At 43.7% G+C, this 17,515-nt stretch overlaps 1 protein-coding gene across 1 annotated transcript in view; it reads right to left on the reverse strand.

Annotated features, from left to right (window-relative positions):
- Positions 1 to 17,515, reverse strand: part of llgl1 (LLGL scribble cell polarity complex component 1) — a 91,530-nt gene that overhangs the window by 12,665 nt on the left and 61,350 nt on the right. The window contains exons 7-16 of the mRNA XM_033040226.1: positions 17,477 to 17,509; positions 15,373 to 15,477; positions 14,187 to 14,479; positions 12,886 to 13,039; positions 11,250 to 11,403; positions 9,574 to 9,690; positions 6,254 to 6,420; positions 5,228 to 5,492; positions 3,339 to 3,465; positions 1,912 to 2,006 (exon numbers count right to left, since the gene is read on the reverse strand). Coding sequence (XP_032896117.1) covers positions 1,912 to 2,006; positions 3,339 to 3,465; positions 5,228 to 5,492; positions 6,254 to 6,420; positions 9,574 to 9,690; positions 11,250 to 11,403; positions 12,886 to 13,039; positions 14,187 to 14,479; positions 15,373 to 15,477; positions 17,477 to 17,509 — 1,510 coding nt within the window. The remainder of the gene's footprint in view (positions 1 to 1,911; positions 2,007 to 3,338; positions 3,466 to 5,227; positions 5,493 to 6,253; positions 6,421 to 9,573; positions 9,691 to 11,249; positions 11,404 to 12,885; positions 13,040 to 14,186; positions 14,480 to 15,372; positions 15,478 to 17,476; positions 17,510 to 17,515) is intronic.

Below are 17,515 nucleotides of genomic sequence, written 5' to 3' on the forward strand. Positions count from 1 at the left end.
TAACTTCTCGCCCCGTTATTTTGGGGTCAAAAAGTTAGATCAGCTTTCAAATCCTACTCGACAATTTGATCAAACAGGCTTGTTCCGACAATTGGTGCTCAACTAGTCCCTGCCTCATTATACCCTGCTATTCCTTCTCCCCGTGTAGCTCAGTGCAACCAGTAATGCACCACCCTGTACATTCCTCATTGTTGAATTTTCTAAAAGCTCTCTGTCCAAGAAATTCCCGTTTCCAACTCACATTGCGGGAATGAGAAGCTGCAGTTTAGATCAGCACATGGAAGGCTAGTCAACAAATCCCATGGAATTGAGACAAATTGGTTCTGAAACAGATTAGGTAACAGGAGACAAAGGCGAATGGTTATCAAGTGTTTTTGCAACTGGAAGGTAATTGGGGTTCAACAAGGCTCAGTATTTTGTCCCTTACTTATTGTATTATGACTTCAATGGAGGATGGATGAGGAGATATGCAGATAAATGCAAAATCAAGCCATATGGCTAATAGCATGGAAATGTTTAGACTGTAGGATGGTATGGATGGATTATTCAATTGGGTAGAAGAGACAGGAAGAATTCAATCCAACACTGATACAATATATTTGGAGAAGTGCAACAAGGCAGATGAATGAATACACAATAAAACACACAAAGTGGGAAGGAACAAACATACCTTGGAACATATCCTTAATGATTGTAGGATAGCCCAATAAAGGTGGCTCAACAGCACATGGAATGCTTTATTTTATTAGCAGAGGCATTTGAATTCAAACAGAGGTCATGCCAGAATCATGCACAACATTTATTAGACTGAGTATTGCATAGTTCCTGTCACATTACAGGAGAGATGTATATGCGCCAAGAGAGGATATAAAGCTGATTTACAAGCTTGATGCCAAGACCAAAGAAATTGTAGCTAGGAGAGACATAGGCTGTTTTCGCTGGAACAGAGATGGAGGAGAGACTTTATGAGGAACCCAGATAGCTATTAGAAATAATCTATTTCCCTAGTAAGATGGGTCAAAGACAAGAGAGCAGAGATTCAAAGTATTTGGTTGAGGATTGGACAGGAGATGAAAGATATTTTCATGCAAAGCGTGGCTGTTGCTGGAATTCACAGCATGATGGTTTTGTAGAGCCACATGTGAACACTTTGATGGGTACTTGAAAAAGTCTTGAGCTGCAGGGCTGGGAAGATGGGATTATGCTGGATAACTTATTTGTTTCATCCATGGAGTAAATCTTGAGAGTTTCAGATTCCCGATGAAGCTCTGCAGCTTAAATTCCAGACTGACAGTGAAGTTCCCCTCATGTTGGAAAGCTCAACTCTCCATAGCCTCTCCAGACAACTCAGAGCCCAAGCCTTACAATTAGCCTCAAGACATTATAGCTTCACATCTCAAATTTCTTGGGTTTCTCAGTAACCAGAAAGAAGTGCAGTTCATGGTGAACGAGCAAGTTCTTTACACTTGTTTCCTTGACTGATTTTCTACTCGGGTTTTTAGGTGAAATTTACCCAACTTCATCTAAAACCGTACTCTTTATTTTTGAAGGGAGTAGTCAAGTGTCATACAACACAAAAACAAATGCTTCAGCCCAACTTGTCCTTGCCAACCAAGATGCCCCATTTAAGTTAGTCCCATTTGCCTGCATGTGTACCTTATCCTTCTACACCTTTCCTATCCATGCACTTGTTCAAGTACCTTTTAAATGCTTTTATAGTACTTGCCTCAACTATCTCTTCTGGCAGCTCGTTCCATGTACCCATCACCCTCCGAGTGAAAAAGTTCCCTATTGAACTTTATTTTCTTCCTGTTTTGCTTTCAAACGTCTGTCAACCATTCCAAAGCATAGTGATGAACTACCGTTTCAAACAGGTATTTTGAGAGCATCACCTCTCAAAATGGAACATACCGTCAGTTGCTCCCAATGAGTTGCATTCCCCTTTGTTCTGAATTTTGTGTGTTCCATTGGCACGGTTCACTTTGGGTGATCCCTGCAAGTTATTGCTGAATATTTAGAAAGGAAAATCTCAGTTAGTGAAGAAACCAAAATGGACGCTCGGATCAAAACACAAGAACAGCAATAACCCAGCTTACACGCTACTGCTTCCAGCCACACTGCTGTCGCGCATTAACTGAGGTGAATTAGAGACACTGTCTGGCTCAACACACCTTCCCTACAATATACCGGCAACAAGCAAAATGCAATGCTACAACTTGGCATGATTAAATCATTTCTTTTGGCAAATCCGAAAGAATCATTTTTTATCAAGAACATCACCTTCCAAGTCAAATACTTGTGAACCTGCCATTTTAAGAATTCAGTAACACAAATGAAGTTTCTAAAGTAGAAGACACAGCAGTTTAAGGCGACTATAACCAGACAATAAACCGCAACAATTACAACATTTAAAAAGAAAGTGCATTGGTTCTGTGGTATTGCCCCTCGAACAGTGCAGCACTCACTTGGCACCGCACTGAAATTCAGCCTAGATTTCAAAGATAACGGTTCCATACACGTACAAATTGATCAGCGTCCAATTGACGGACAAAGCATGAGAGCATATCAACTGCCCACAGCATTACGTCCCAAGAGAAACAAGGACAATTGGTGGGAGAAATAGGATAATGGCATGATTGCAAGGTTCAGTTGCTGCAGCGATAAGGTACATTTATTGCACACAGTCCTGGTCACATTACAGGAAAAATGCAACCCACCTGAAAAGAGGATTTACAAGGATGTTACTACGATTGAAAAATGTTAACCACAAAGAACATCTGGAATGGCCAAAGTCATTTTCTTTGAAACAGGAAATTGGGGTTAAATGGAGACTGGAATAATTAGAAATAACCCACTTCCCATAGCAGAGGGATTAAAAAAAAGAGCAGCATTCATTTGGTTTTATTTAAATACAGGGTTAGAGACAATAAAATGTTTTTTCCTGGGTGGTGGTGCTAGTTTACAAGTCGCTGCCTGCAACCTCATCATATTTAAACAGTGTAGGAAGGAACTACAGATGCTGGTTCAAATCGAAGACAGACACAAAATGCCAGAGTAACTCAACGTCTCTTCTCGACCCAAAATTTCACCTATTCCTTTTCTCCAGTGACGCTGCCTGACTCACTGAACTACTCCAGCGTTTTATGTCTAAATTTAAACAGTACTTGAACATACACTTGACTTCGAAGTGCTTGATTCAAATAATGGGCTTCAGGTCATCATTTTTATATTAATACACTTAATTTGACTTCATTCTCCTCTTGGCTCTACCCCAAAAATTAGTTCCACACACTTTACACCAGAATTGTCATTATTTGATTCCTTGGTATACAACTTGCCATAAATTGGAGCCAGGGCTCAAGGGGTCTCTTGCACTTTCCCACGCCACCACGCAACGTGGCTCAGTTATGTTCCTGGTGGAAAGGGAGAATCGCTCAAACTCAGATGGAGATATCAAATAAAAGCCTAAGAGAGGGAAAAAAAGAGGAATTAATTATACATCATAAGTCTGCAGTGTCCTGAAACATCAAACAGCATTATTCCATATTAGCAGCTTATAATTCTAAAATGTCCTTGCAACATTGCAGCTTTACTTGAAGATGGAATTAATATTTTAACATGGGTCACTCAGTCCCCATGCCTCTATACAACAGTCTCACTCTCACTCAGCATGTTTAATACAACCAGAAATACCGCTCTCAGATAAGCAGACACATCAACCTCTAATCATATCATACTGAACTGATAAAACAGGGATCTCAGGGACATATCAGCTCTGACCCAACTGGAGCAGCCTAAAATTAAAATACATGCATTAAATTAAATATGACACAAGGAGGGAGTGGGACTAATGTACGAGCTCCTCCAAAACTGCCAGACGGACTGAATGGGGAAAAACGGCTCTAAGATTACAGGATATATACCATATTTTCCGGCAATGAAGACGCACCCCCATTTTGAGTTGCTAAATTTTGAAAAAAGGCAGGCGGGACACACTCAAACAAATAAAAAATAAAAATAAAGAAAGTAACAATTCAATTTGCCCAAGGCTTCCAGATCTCCTCCATTCTGAATGACTGAATGGGTGGGGGTTGGAGGGTGATGTCAGGAGGAGAGATGGTGGGAAAAATGGGAGATCACCGGGACAAGTTGAATCAGTTGTGATCTTAATGAATGACAATACTAGTTCAAGGGACCAATTGGGGGGAGAGTTCCTTTCACAGCGTGTGGGGAGTCTGGCCCAGGTCAGCACGGGCAGAAGCGTTGAGAAGGAGGAGGTGGGGGATTTTGCCAGCAACTCACTCACTCACCGCTGTCGTGGCGCTCCGGGCACGGAGCCACTGCATTGTGGCCGGGGAGGGAAGTGGCTCGGGTGGTTGCGAGCTGCCGCAGTTCCTTAAATTCCGACTGCCGCCGGGAGCAGGACATGGCCTCACTTGCTGTGCTGGGTGGCACTGCATGGTTTCACTGCCCGGTCCGTGTCTTTCAATGTAGACCTGACAGTGAGGGGACCAGCTCAAGAGCAAAGATCATAGAGCGGAGGGGGTCAGCAGATGATGGATAACAGGACACAATGCGGTGGCTCTGCGCCCGGAGCGCCACAGCAGCGATGAGCGAGTTGCTGGCATGATCCCCGACCCCCTCCTTCTCAACGCTCCTGCCCGTGCTGACCCAGGCCAGACTCCCTACAAGTTGTGAAATGAACCCCACCCCCCCCAGCGTCGCTGTCCTTTTACCGCTGCTTCTCACTTTACAGCCGCTGCCCATCAGCTGCCTGCAGTGTGGGATAGACTTGGCTATCCCTCAGTACAGCAACACCGTTCTTGATGTTGCTGTACTGAGGATAGCCAAGTCTATCTTTCTTGGCTAACAACCTAACCTTCGGCCCCCAAGACGCAGGTAAATATTCGCGCCTTATTTTTGGCTAAAGAAATTGCGTCTTCATTGCCGGGAAATACGGTGATCTTCTTTAAAATAAAAGGGAGATGAATTTTGTAGCACAAGCATGACAATACTACTGCATTTGAAGATCGGAGAATCAAGATCATTGGATACATGTGACTGGGAGCACAAATAGTGACCTTAATTATCAACTCCAAGCATAGACGGGGTGAAGAAGCAGAGAAAGCAGCCATGTTGGTGTTCTCAGTAGATGCTGAGAACGCCAACATGGACTGTAGCCACAAGTTGCGTCAAGGACATTCGATGATATTTGCTTCCGACTTACCCTGGCCCGTCCTTGTGAAGACACACGAAGCTATGCCGCTGATGTCCTCTTTCCTTATGCAATCGTACCGCATCTGAGGCCGGAGCCCGGGGACGGAGAAGATGTGAATGTCCCCCAGGTTTGTTAAACACACCAGGCAGTTCTCCGAATAGTCATCCGAGGTAATGCTGGGGAAATTCATCAAGCCCAATTTCCTCACTCTGGAGCCTTCATGTGCAGTGAGCTTGAACTTGGTCTTTGCGCTCACCCTCGGCAGTGTAAACACCTACACACAATGTTTCAGTGAGACGGTGCCACAAAGGGTCACACAACCCCCACCCACTGAATAAATAATTGCCTTGCAGAAGCATTACAGAGATGCCGCATAGAAACAGGGCCTCTGGCCATCAAGCCCACACTGACCATCAACCATCGCAAGTCTCCACTAATCTAAGCAATTTTATTATCATCCGAGATTATAGTGTCACTTGTACCGAGGTACCGTGAAAAGCTTTTGTTCCGTGCTAACCATTCATTCCTCCCCAGATTCTACCACTCACCTTCCCACACAGAGGCCAATTAACCTGTCAACCCACATGTCTTTGGGATGTGGGGTAACTAGAGCACCCGGAAGAAACCTATGCAGATACACGGAGAATGTGCAAACTCCACATGAACAGCACCCGAGGTCAGGATCAAACCCGGGACTCTGACGTTGAGAGACAGTAGCTTACGGCATAATATCCACAAGATTGTTTTTGCATTATAAAATGTAAGCTCAGTAGCTCTATGTACCTTTCACTGGATCATTATTTACATCCTAGATTTGCATTTCAGATCTCATTCTATAATATCCAAAGATATTCTCTCAGCTAATTAGTTCAAAAATCTATTTCCAGATCGAATATTTTAAAAGCACACAATTTCTGCATTAATGTTCTTCCAAATCTGGGCGAGGTTAAGCCTGTTGATTTTATCACTTCCCTTTGAGGGCAGCCAGTCAGCTGGTTCACATTTCACTTCTCCATTCAGCTTCCTCCTTGTTACCTTGAACTGCTCCTCTGAGATGATCAGCACAGAGTGACTGCCCTGCATCTCCGGGGCTTTGGCCAGATCACGGGACACTTCCAGCGGCTCAGGCAGTGGATTCCCTCGGCCGTCCAAGACGGCAATCGACACCACAGGAGCTCGGTGCATCAGCTGAATTTCTTTACCTAGATTTAGGAGTGAAGATGAAAGAAAATAAATCTTCAAAACATATTGGTAAAAATGAATAATCACAGTGGGGGGGGGGGAGAAGTAATCTAGGGTAATCTATCTACAAATTACAGACTATCTGAGACTATTTATTCCCTACACAAGCCTCCTCCAATCAACATAAAACATAGAATAGTACAGTACAAGAGCAGGCCCTTCAGCCCACGATGTCTGTACTGAACGAAGGATGATGCGTACAAATTAGCCAGTAAAAGCAGCATACCGGAGGACTGGGAGAAATTCAGAGACCAGCAGAGGAGGACAAAGGGCTTAATTAGGAAAGGAAAAATAGATTATGAAAGAAAACTGGCAGGGAACATAAAAACTGACTGCAAAAGTTTTTATAGATATGTGAAAAGAAAGAGATTAGTTAAAACAAATGTAGGTCCCTTGCAGTCAGAAACAGGTGAGTTGATCATGGGGAACAAGGATATGGCGGACCAATTGAATAACTACTTTGATTCCGTCTTCACTAAGGAAGACATAAATAATCTGCCGGAAATAGCAGGGGACCGCGGGTCAAAGGAGTTGGAGGAATTGAGTGAAATCCAGGTTAGCCGGGAAGTGGTGTTGGGTAAATTGAATGGATTAAAGGCCGATAAATCCCCAGGGCCAGATAGGCTGCATCCCAGAGTACTTAAGGAAGTAGCTCCAGAAATAGTGGATGCATTAGTAATAATCTTTCAAAACTCTTTAGATTCTGGAGTAGTTCCTGAGGATTGGCGGGTAGCAAACGTAACCCCACTTTTTAAGAAGGGAGGGAGAGAGAAAACGAGGAATTACAGACCAGTTAGTCTAACATCGGTAGTGGGGAAACTGCTAGAGTCAGTTATTAAAGATGGGATAACAGCACATTTGGAAAGTGGTGAAATCATTGGACAAAGTCAGCATGGATTTACAAAAGGTAAATCATGTCTGACGAATCTTATAGAATTTTTCGAGGATGTAACTAGTAGCGTGGATAGGGGAGAACCAGTGGATGTGGTGTATCTGGACTTCCAGAAGGCTTTCGACAAGGTCCCACATAAGAGATTAGTATACAAACTTAAAGCACACGGCATTGGGGGTTCAGTATTGATGTGGATAGAGAACTGGCTGGCAAACAGGAAGCAAAGAGTAGGAGTAAACGGGTCCTTTTCACAATGGCAGGCAGTGACTAGTGGGGTACCGCAAGGCTCCGTGCTGGGACCCCAGCTATTTACAATATATATTAATGATCTGGATGAGGGAATTGAAGGCAATATCTCCAAGTTTGCGGATGACACTAAGCTGGGGGGCAGTGTTAGCTGTGAGGAGGATGCTAGGAGACTGCAAGGTGACTTGGATAGGCTGGGTCAGTGGGCAAATGTTTGGCAGATGCAGTATAATGAGGATAAATGTGTAAAATATCCATTTTGGTGGCAAAAACAGGAAAGCAGACTATTATCTAAATGGTGGCCGACTAGGAAAAGGGGAGATGCATCGAGACCTGGGTGTCATGGTACACCAGTCATTGAAAGTAGGCATGCAGGTGCAGCAGGCAGTGAAGAAAGCGAATGGTATGTTAGCTTTCATAGCAAAAGGATTTGAGTATAGGAGCAGGGAGGTTCTACTGCAGTTGTACAGGGTCTTGGTGAGACCACACCTGGAGTATTGCGTACAGTTTTGGTCTCCAAATCTGAGGAAGGACATTATTGCCATAGAGGGAGTGCAGAGAAGGTTCACCAGACTGATTCCTGGGATGTCAGGACTGTCTTATGAAGAAAGACTGGATAGACTTGGTTTATACTCTCTAGAATTTAGGAGATTGAGAGGGGATCTTATAGAAACTTATAAAATTCTTAAGGGGTTGAACAGGCTAGATGCAGGAAGATTGCTCCCGATGTTGGGGAAGTCCAGGACAAGGGGTCACAGCTTAAGGATAAGGGGGAAATCCTTTAAAACCGAGATGAGAAGAACTTTTTTCACCCAGAGAGTGGTGAATCTCTGGAACTCTCTGCCACAGAGGGTAGTCGAGGCCAGTTCATTGGCTATATTTAAGAGGGAGTTAGATGTGGCCCTTGTGGCTAAGGGGATCAGAGGGTATGGAGAGAAGGCAGGTACGGGATACTGAGTTGGATGATCAGCCATGATCATATTGAATGGCGGTGCAGGCTCGAAGGGCCGAATGGCCTACTCCTGCACCTAATTTCTATGAACCCTATGGCAACATAAACAAACCCTTCCTGCATGCAGAGGATCCATATCCCTCCAATCCCTGCATATTCATGTGCCTATCTAAGTCTCTTACATGCTATTTTATTTGCTTAATCATGCAATGCGACTTTAACGTCAAGATTAGTAGGTTATTCAGCAACTTCAGGCAAGGTAGAATGAATGGCACAGAAATAAATATTAGGATAGGAATTGAGTATGTGAACGATGGTTTAACTTGGCTGGCCATAACTGGGGATATTCCTCATGTTCCACTTGTGGAGCAGATGACTAGATCTCGCTTGGCCCTTCCTCAAGTGGATGCAGGTTGGCCAGGCTTTCCTTGAAAAGCTAAAGCCTGGAGCCTCTTCGCTTAGATCAGTTATCAGGTTGCCATTGGTGTTTGCAGTTAGCCAAGGGTAAACCAGAGGTGGGATTTATTTTGCGGTGCGTTGCATGTTCCAGATGGGTCTGTGGGATTTCAGATGGGTGTGCTTCTTAGGCTCTTTGTCTGTGGAAGTACCTCATTGGCTTTTGGCCAATATTCTTGATCAAGTCCGCATTGCCTGTGGAAAGTTGAGAGTTATGAGAGCATTGAGAGTTAAGGAATTTAGTTAAGGTAGTGAAATTTATGGGTTTTGATAGAATTATTCAGAATAATGAATAATTTCCATTAGTTTCTTTTATTTTTTTTAAAAGAACGCAGCCAATGGCAAACAAAAACTGCTTTCAGCGATTGGGCCAAATTTGGAAAAAGAACAAAGGGTGCATGTGGAAATCATTTATTTCTCAGAGAAAGACAAGTTGTGATCTGGAAGAGATTGCCTGAAATGGCAGAAAATTTTTCAATGGTAGATTTCATTGTGAACTGGTTGTACCAGAGCAGCAGAACCCAAACTGAATAAGCAATACAGCAAACAGTGGATCGTGAATCTTACCCAATACAGCCTCGGTGGACCTCTCTGTCCACTTCTCTCTGGATGGAACTTCCAGTGCATATGCATAAACAGACCCAGCATTTGTTCCTGCCCACAACGTAGGGCCATGGTGCGTGGCTACAAACAAAATAAAAGCATTAAACCAAGAACCGACTCTGTGTCGAATGCCTATGCAATAAAACTACTCCGGAATAAAGTACACCTCACAATATGTACAAGAACGCCAGACTGTCAGGGGCCACACACAATTAAGGTCAAATGGTTGACAAACCAGAGTTGATTTGATGCTAAATTATTCAAGGTGGAATTTCAGTGATAACTATTAGGATTAAAAAGATCATACTTCAACTGAACAGAACTCAAATGGATTTCAGGTCATTCTTTTATTTTCGATCCATGGCAAGAATCTGCTTGCCTCTGTTCTCTGGCTTGCATGCATGTTATCCTAGGATGAAAACAGCAAACAAGGGACCCAGTTTTGTTCTACACCAATGACTTTCAGCTCCACAGTATTGGGAGCAGTAGATTGATCGTGGTGGTCACAATTCCATAGTAGTGTGCAATTTGTTTAGTTTGGGGGGCACAGTGACATAGCTGCCACCTTGTAGCTCCGGCTATCCAGGTTCAATCCTGACCCCTGGTACTGACCATGTGGTTTTTGTTCTTCTGCACAGTCTGGTCGCTGCAAATTACCCCTAGCATATAGATGAGTGGAAAATCTGGAGGGGGATTGAGAGGGTCGTGGGGAGAATAAATGCAAGAGTAGCACAATTAGGTTCTTGGTAGTCAGTGTGGATGCGATGGGCTAAAGGACCAGTTTCCTGCTGCACCTCCCTATTTCTGAACTAAGTTTAACCAAGAGTGATTATTTTGTACCTCAGAACTGCGATGCTGACATGTCCTACGGAAGACGGGAGGAGAAGTTAACCATTGAACAGTAATAGAAAACAAAAAAACTACAGATGCTGAGACCTCAAACAAAAACTGAATCTGGCGGAACTCAGCCAGTCAAGCAGCATCTGTGGAAAGAGAAACCAGTTCACGTTTCAGGTCAGTGACCCTTGGTCAGAAACATGAGCACAAGTCCATAAGTGAGAGGGGCAGAGTTAGGCCATTCGGCCCATCAAGTCTACTCTGTCCTTCAATCATGGTTGATATATCTTTCAGTCTTAACCCCTGACACCCATACAAATCATGAATCTATCCATCAGTCGTAAAAATATCCATTGACTTGGCCTCTATAGTCATCTGTGGCAATGAATTCTACTAATTCACCACCGTCTCACTAAAGAAATTTCTCATCTCCTTCCAAAAGGAACGTCCTTTAATTATGAGGCTATGACCTCTGGTCCTAGACTCTACCACCAGTGGAAACATCCTCTCCACATCCATTCTATCCAACAGTACTGATCAAGAAGTAAATAGAATCTCTGCTCTGTCTGAAGAAGGGTCCCTACCCGAAACATCACCTACCCACGCTCTTCAGAGATGCTGCCTGACCTGCCAAGTTACTCCAGCATTTTGTTTCCTTTTGTGTTATCCAGCATCTGCAGTTCCTTGTTTCTTGATCTGACAGCTTTGCTTGTCTCCGGGGGACTATTATGATTCTTCCTAGCTATTTCCAACCAAACCAACCACCACACCATCAAATCGTATCTCCACAAACGAACGCTCACCATCTCGCAAAAACGTGTCAGCAAAGTAAAGGCAGCGAACAACACCCGACAGAGAGTCATCTGCAGAACGTGGCTCTATCCGTCTCTGTACTGGGGTCACCTCCACCTCACACGGACCATCCTGCTCAGCAAGCTTGGCATTTGCTTCTCGGACCTGTTATGAAGGAGGAGATTTCTTTAAAAAGTCATTACAGTGACATAATTAGCCAAGAATCAGTGAATTTTCTACACTAGGCAGACAGGTCAACACTCGCTTCTCGAGACCTGGCCCTAGGATCTAATCATCCTCTGCACTACGTCCAATGTTTAAGATCAAATTTGGATGAAGACTTTCAATGTTACCAGCAGCTTGAATCAAAAGGGGAGGTTCATATCTTGGGCGAATCATACAGCACAGATCACTTTATAAAGGCATTACTTTACAACTGAATGCATTATTGATGCAGGTCATCAAGGGCATAGTGGATGAATATTCAAGTCAAGCCATTTCATTTCTTCACACATCGCTCCGCTCCTTCATGTAACCCGAAAAATTATCTATTATAGTCAATGGAAAAGTGCTTCATGCTTTCCACTTTAAACTTTCACTGTACGCAATGCTTAAACAATGAAAATACAAAATAGATATTTTTCGCAGTATTAATACATTTGTTCCTGGCCCACATATTGTAGTATGTGGAAGAATGTTTATAGAATGGTTCAAGAGGAAAGAAAGGCAAAATGTTGAGAAAGGGTATTTCAGCACCAGAGGCTGAAGTAGTTGCCAACGATAGAGCAACTGAAATTGAATGAGACGTGTTGGAACCGGATGAGAACAAGTATTACAAAATGTTACAGAGTAGGAGGCTATTTCGGAGAGGTGGAGGTAAGATGAAAGGGAGTTTTGAAAACAAAGATTAAAATTGGGTGTGTGTAAAAAAAGACAAATCGGGTGTGTGTGTGAGCAGCATTCAATGGAAGACAGACGCCAGCCAGATGATGAAAGGGACCCCCTGCAACTCTCTCACTGACCATCCTTGTAATTCCTGTACAACACTGAATGACCCAGGAAAGAGTTCATCCATAACTCTGCTACCTGAGCTCATAGGGGGCTAAAGTACAGTCATTTAAGGGGTGCTGATGTGATCTAGAAATACCAGGGGCAGGGAAGAACATTTCATAAAGTGAACAAATGCATAGGAGTCTGAACCATTGAAAATTTGTGACTCAAAGCCCATCTGAATGGTCTGGTTAAGTTTAAAACGGTTACCGAAAAGGGAGATTTAGGTGAACCGGGGAACTGTTTTAGGTGGACATTGACTACATGAGCAAAGTCTAAACACTTTTCTAGAGGGAAATATAAACCAAAGGGCATAGGTTTAAGGCGAGGGGGAAAGATTTAATGGGAATATAAGGGTTAATTTTTTTGTATAACTTTTTTTCCCCCACAAAGGTTGGTGGAAATCTGGAACAGGCTGCCAGAGGAGGTAGTTGAAGAAACGTTTAGACAGGTACATGGATAGGTAGGTTTAGAGGGATATGGGCCAAACGCAGGCCGGTGGGACTAGTTTAGATGGGACATGATGGTCACATGGGCAAGTTGGGCCGAAGAGCCTGTTTCCACGCTGTATATGACTCGAAAACTCAAACAGACTACCTTGCTGGTAGGGCTGCACGACGATGGTCGCTTCTTCCCCGACACCCTGCTCTTCCGTATCCGTCGGAAAGACTGCCGCAATGATTTCTTCAGTGATTTCACCCGTGATAGTGGGCCCTCCATTGCCAGAGAATCATTTGGATGTAGTGTGCACCTGGGAGGTGGAATAAACAACATGAACATATTCCATCCTCCAACAGGACCAGTTAAAAACATGGCAACCTTGGAAAGCAGTTCCGAAAACAGAAAGCAAATAGAAAGGTGGCAAATTAGAGTTAACTTTCATGACATTGATTAACTTAAATGGCTTGTGATAGAAATGTAGGCTATTTACATCAACAAACTCAAGGGTGCCATCCCTGCAGATCACAACAATGATCATGGGATACGTCCCAGACAATGGAAATGTCTCCCAAACCCTGCTTAAAAATCAGTTTTGCCCAATGCTCAACTTTTCCTCGCTGCATTAGGCTCAGCTCCATTCCCATTATACACAATGGTTATGGGGAGAAGGCAGGAGAATGGGGTTGAGGGGGAGAGTTAAATCAGCCATGATTGTTCGGCAGAGTAGACTTGATGGGCCGAATGGCCTCATTCTGCTCCTATCACAGGAAAACAGTCAATGTAGTTCTGTGGTCTGACATGAAAGGTTCTCACGCGAGGTGTTGTATGACGACTGGCTGGTTCTACCTAGGATCAGCTTGGAGATTGTACCGAATAGTGAAAAGTCTGGATAAGAGTGGATGTGGAGAGAATGATTCCACTAGTAGGAGTCTAGGATCAGAGGCCATAGCCTCAGAATCTGGCTGGTGAATCTGTGGAACTCAATGCCACAGACGTCAATGGAAGTCAAGTCAATGGATACTTTTATTGAGGGATTGATTCGTCAGGGTGTCAGGGGTTATGAGGAGAATGGGGTTGATAGGGAAAGATAGATCAGCCATGATTGAATGGTGGAGTAGACTTGATGGGCTGAATGACCTAATTCTGTTCCTATGATTTATGAACTTATGAACAGCATGAGGGGGGAGGCTTGCGATAAAGAACACTTGTAGAAATTATTTCTCCAGAAACTTTTCTTATTTTTAAATATATAAAAGGATCCCCACTGGGATAATTGTGAAGTAGCTATTATCACACCCTACAGGTTACCAGGTACTGCCCACTTTTGATAGGAAGGCCTGTGGGAAGTCAAGTACGATGATGACCAATGAGCATCGCCAAACATTTACCCGTGTCCCCCATTAAAAACTGCTTGGGACAGGATTCAAGCAATTCAAATTACAGATGCCAGCACTCACCTGGCCAGCACTGGCTGTTGTCTATGGTAATCAAAGATGCCAAAACCATGACTTGTGCCAAAAGCCACAAGTTGCCACTCGGTGTGCAAGGCCACTGCTGTCACAGTCGCTGGAGGAACACATTGAACCAGGAAGCTCGGCTGGAAACCAGCGGCAAACCCCATTAAACCGGCTTTCGGGCTTAACCGGTCGTGACCTTTCCACGTGAAACCTTCTCGATCCTGAAGGAGGTCGACTGTGAAAAGATTCATCTTTCTTTCCGACTTTTCATCGTTAAATTCCATAACAATAACCTGTGGATTGAAAACACATTGCATATTAAAAGAACATGAACAGGGCATGGAAAAAAAAAATCACAAGAAAAATCTGGGATTTCGGCATTGGCCTCCCCCAATTTAGATTCACATTGGATAGAGTCATACAGCAATGGAAAGAGGTCTTGCAGTCCAACTTGTCCATGCCAACCAAGACAACCCATCCCAGCTAGTCCTAATTGCCTGCATTTGGTCCATATCTCTTAAAACCTTCCCTATCAGTATATCTTTTAAATATTATTATTGCACCTGCCTCAACCACATCCTCTTGCAGCCAGTTCCGTATGCCCACTACTTTCTGTGGAAAAGGTCAGCCCGCAAGTTCCTATTAAAATTTTCCCCTCGCAACTTAAACTTATATCGTCTAGTTCTTGATTCCCTTACCCAGGAAGAAAGACTCTGTGTATTCACTCTATCTAATCCCCTCACAATTTCACACACCTCCATGAGATCACCCCTCAACCTCGAAGGAATAAAGCCCTGGCCTGTTCAACCTTTGGCTTTTAGACTAAAAAGATAAAATGCTGAGTTCTCCAGTGCCATCCTCTATGGCTCATCACAAACAAAATAAGGACATATGTTCGGTATCTCAACATCAGGCAGCTCTCTCCCCACGTATTCCAGCTGTTGGAGATCTAGTCCAAACTCTGTAATATTTTGCATTTCCATGCAGGCATACGTTGGCTCACTTGACCATGACAGTATGGTTGAGACTAATAACCAATTAACTCCCAAATGTCATGCTCAACCAGCCCCCAAGTTCAACTTCCTCCCCCTCCCGTTCCCGTCAAGACCATTTCTTGCCTCCTCCACTCCAAGCAGAGTCAATGCAGTCAACTTTCTAAATAGAAAGCAATGAGAAACGTTAGTACCTGTCCTGCTGTGCCCGCAACCACCAAGCGACTGCTGTATTTGCACAATGAAATCTTTTGAATCCCCAGCCTTGGATCATCACTATAGGGATCAAAACAGCCAACCTGCAGGAAAGGCAGAAGGTAGAGGTCAAACTCAGAAACACTGAAGAAACATGAAACTGTTAAGATAACTTTACATTGAGCACCTGAACTTATTTCATATGCATTCCATGAGTCATAGTTTAGTTTAGCTTTAGAGATAGAGCGAGGAAACAGGCCCTTCGACCCACCGAGTCAACACCGACCAGCAATCCCTGCACACTAACACTATCCTACACACACTAGGGACAATTTACATTTTTTTCCCCAAGCCAATTAGCCTACAAACCTGTCCATCTTTACAGTGTGGGAGGAAACCAGAGCACGCGGAGAAAACCCACGGGGAGAATGTACAAACTCCGTACAGACAGCATCTCTAATCAAGATCGAACCCGGGTCTCTGGCACTGTAAGGCAGCAACTCTAGTGCTGTGCCACCATGCCGCCCCTTAGTCACAAAATAATCTGCCAGATAGCAGTGTGCTGTAGATGCAGAGGCGACAGGGATGATGCTGGCTTGTATAAAGAGAAACAGATTGGACTTCTCAAACGAAAAACCCTACACATTTTTACCTTATCCTTTAAACTTGCAGTATCCATTTATTGTCCAACTTTACAATAGCATTCATTTCCCAGGCTATTAACGACCCATCCCATCCAATTTCTAGCCTCACATTTACTCAATTGTGCAAATCCAATCCCATCTCAGGATTCATAAGCAGAAATGCCCTGGTATCCTCATATTATAAGCCTGCCCTTACGAAAGAATCTCGTAGAATTCTTGTAGAAATGAAATAAATCTTTCATTTAGTCGGAAAGGTCCCGACCCAAAATGTCACCTATCCTTTTCCTCCAGAGATGCTCCCTGACCTGCTGAGTTACTCCAGCACTCTCTGTCTATCCTTTACATCTCAACTGGTTTCCTCCCCTTCATCTAGTCTATTAGTACTTTCACTGATGTACAGCACTTTGGTCAACGCGAGTTGTTTTTAAATGTGTTATACAAATAAAATTGACTAATTGACTGATTGACAAAGTGCTGGAGTAACTCAGCGGGTCAGGCAACATCTCTGGACAAAAAGGATGGGTGACGTTTCGGGTCGGGACCCTTCTTCAGACTAGCCCTTGAGTCTGAAGAAGGGTCCCGGCCCAATATGTCAGCCATTCATTTTTTTGCAGAGATGCTGCCTGACCCACTGAGTTTAGCATTTTGTGTCTATCTTCGGTATAAGCCAGCATCTGCAGTTCCTTTCTACACAACTATCAACCATTCTATTCCATTTTCAGTTTCATGGTGGCATTTGCACTGAAGGCCTCACTGTCCATTCTCATGCTGTTTTAGCAAGTCTTGATTTTTCTCCCCCTCCATCAAGGATTTCCTCCATCCCTCAATATTCACAGCCTAACCTTTCCAACACATTATCCAACTCCATTCTAACCACCCTGGCCTTGAAGGCTCTTCCAGATGCTACAAAGATTTGCTCATATTTTCATTTGGCAGTGATATATTCTGCTCAGCGTCCAATCTCTGTTACATGGGAGGCACCAAATTCACAGCAGGTGATCAATTTGCAGAAGACCACCTCTGTTTGGAATTCTAGCATGATTTTAAAAACAAAGTGATAAAGCAGAGTTCATATCCCACGGCCCTGTCAACATCTGTCTCCTTCACCATTTCATGCGGTCTTTGGATGCAACTGGCATTTCTTCAATGCCTCTGATAACCCTCATCATGAATACTCTTGCCTCCATCCACTCACTCCTGCTTCTGTCACTCGATACTATTTAGCACACATTAGTTCACTTATATTTTCCTGTTTGGCTGAAAGGTCAGCAGATGTTGCCTGACAAGCCAAGTACTTCCAGTACTTATATTGTTGCCCGATGTATGTAATTCAAATAGGTTTTGTTTTTACTCCACTGCACATTAGTGGCGCCAGGAGATACGTCGGCCAGCAGTTATCTTTGCACCCCATTTCCCCGCACGCCTCAGAAATGTCTGCTGTTGAAATGGGGCTTGTTACCTTGCGGAATGGAGGCCATTCCTCCTCCCCACACTGTGG

The sequence above is a fragment of the Amblyraja radiata genome, chromosome 22 (assembly GCF_010909765.2).
Source record: "Amblyraja radiata isolate CabotCenter1 chromosome 22, sAmbRad1.1.pri, whole genome shotgun sequence".
In the NCBI taxonomy this organism is placed as follows: Eukaryota; Metazoa; Chordata; class Chondrichthyes; order Rajiformes; family Rajidae; genus Amblyraja; species Amblyraja radiata.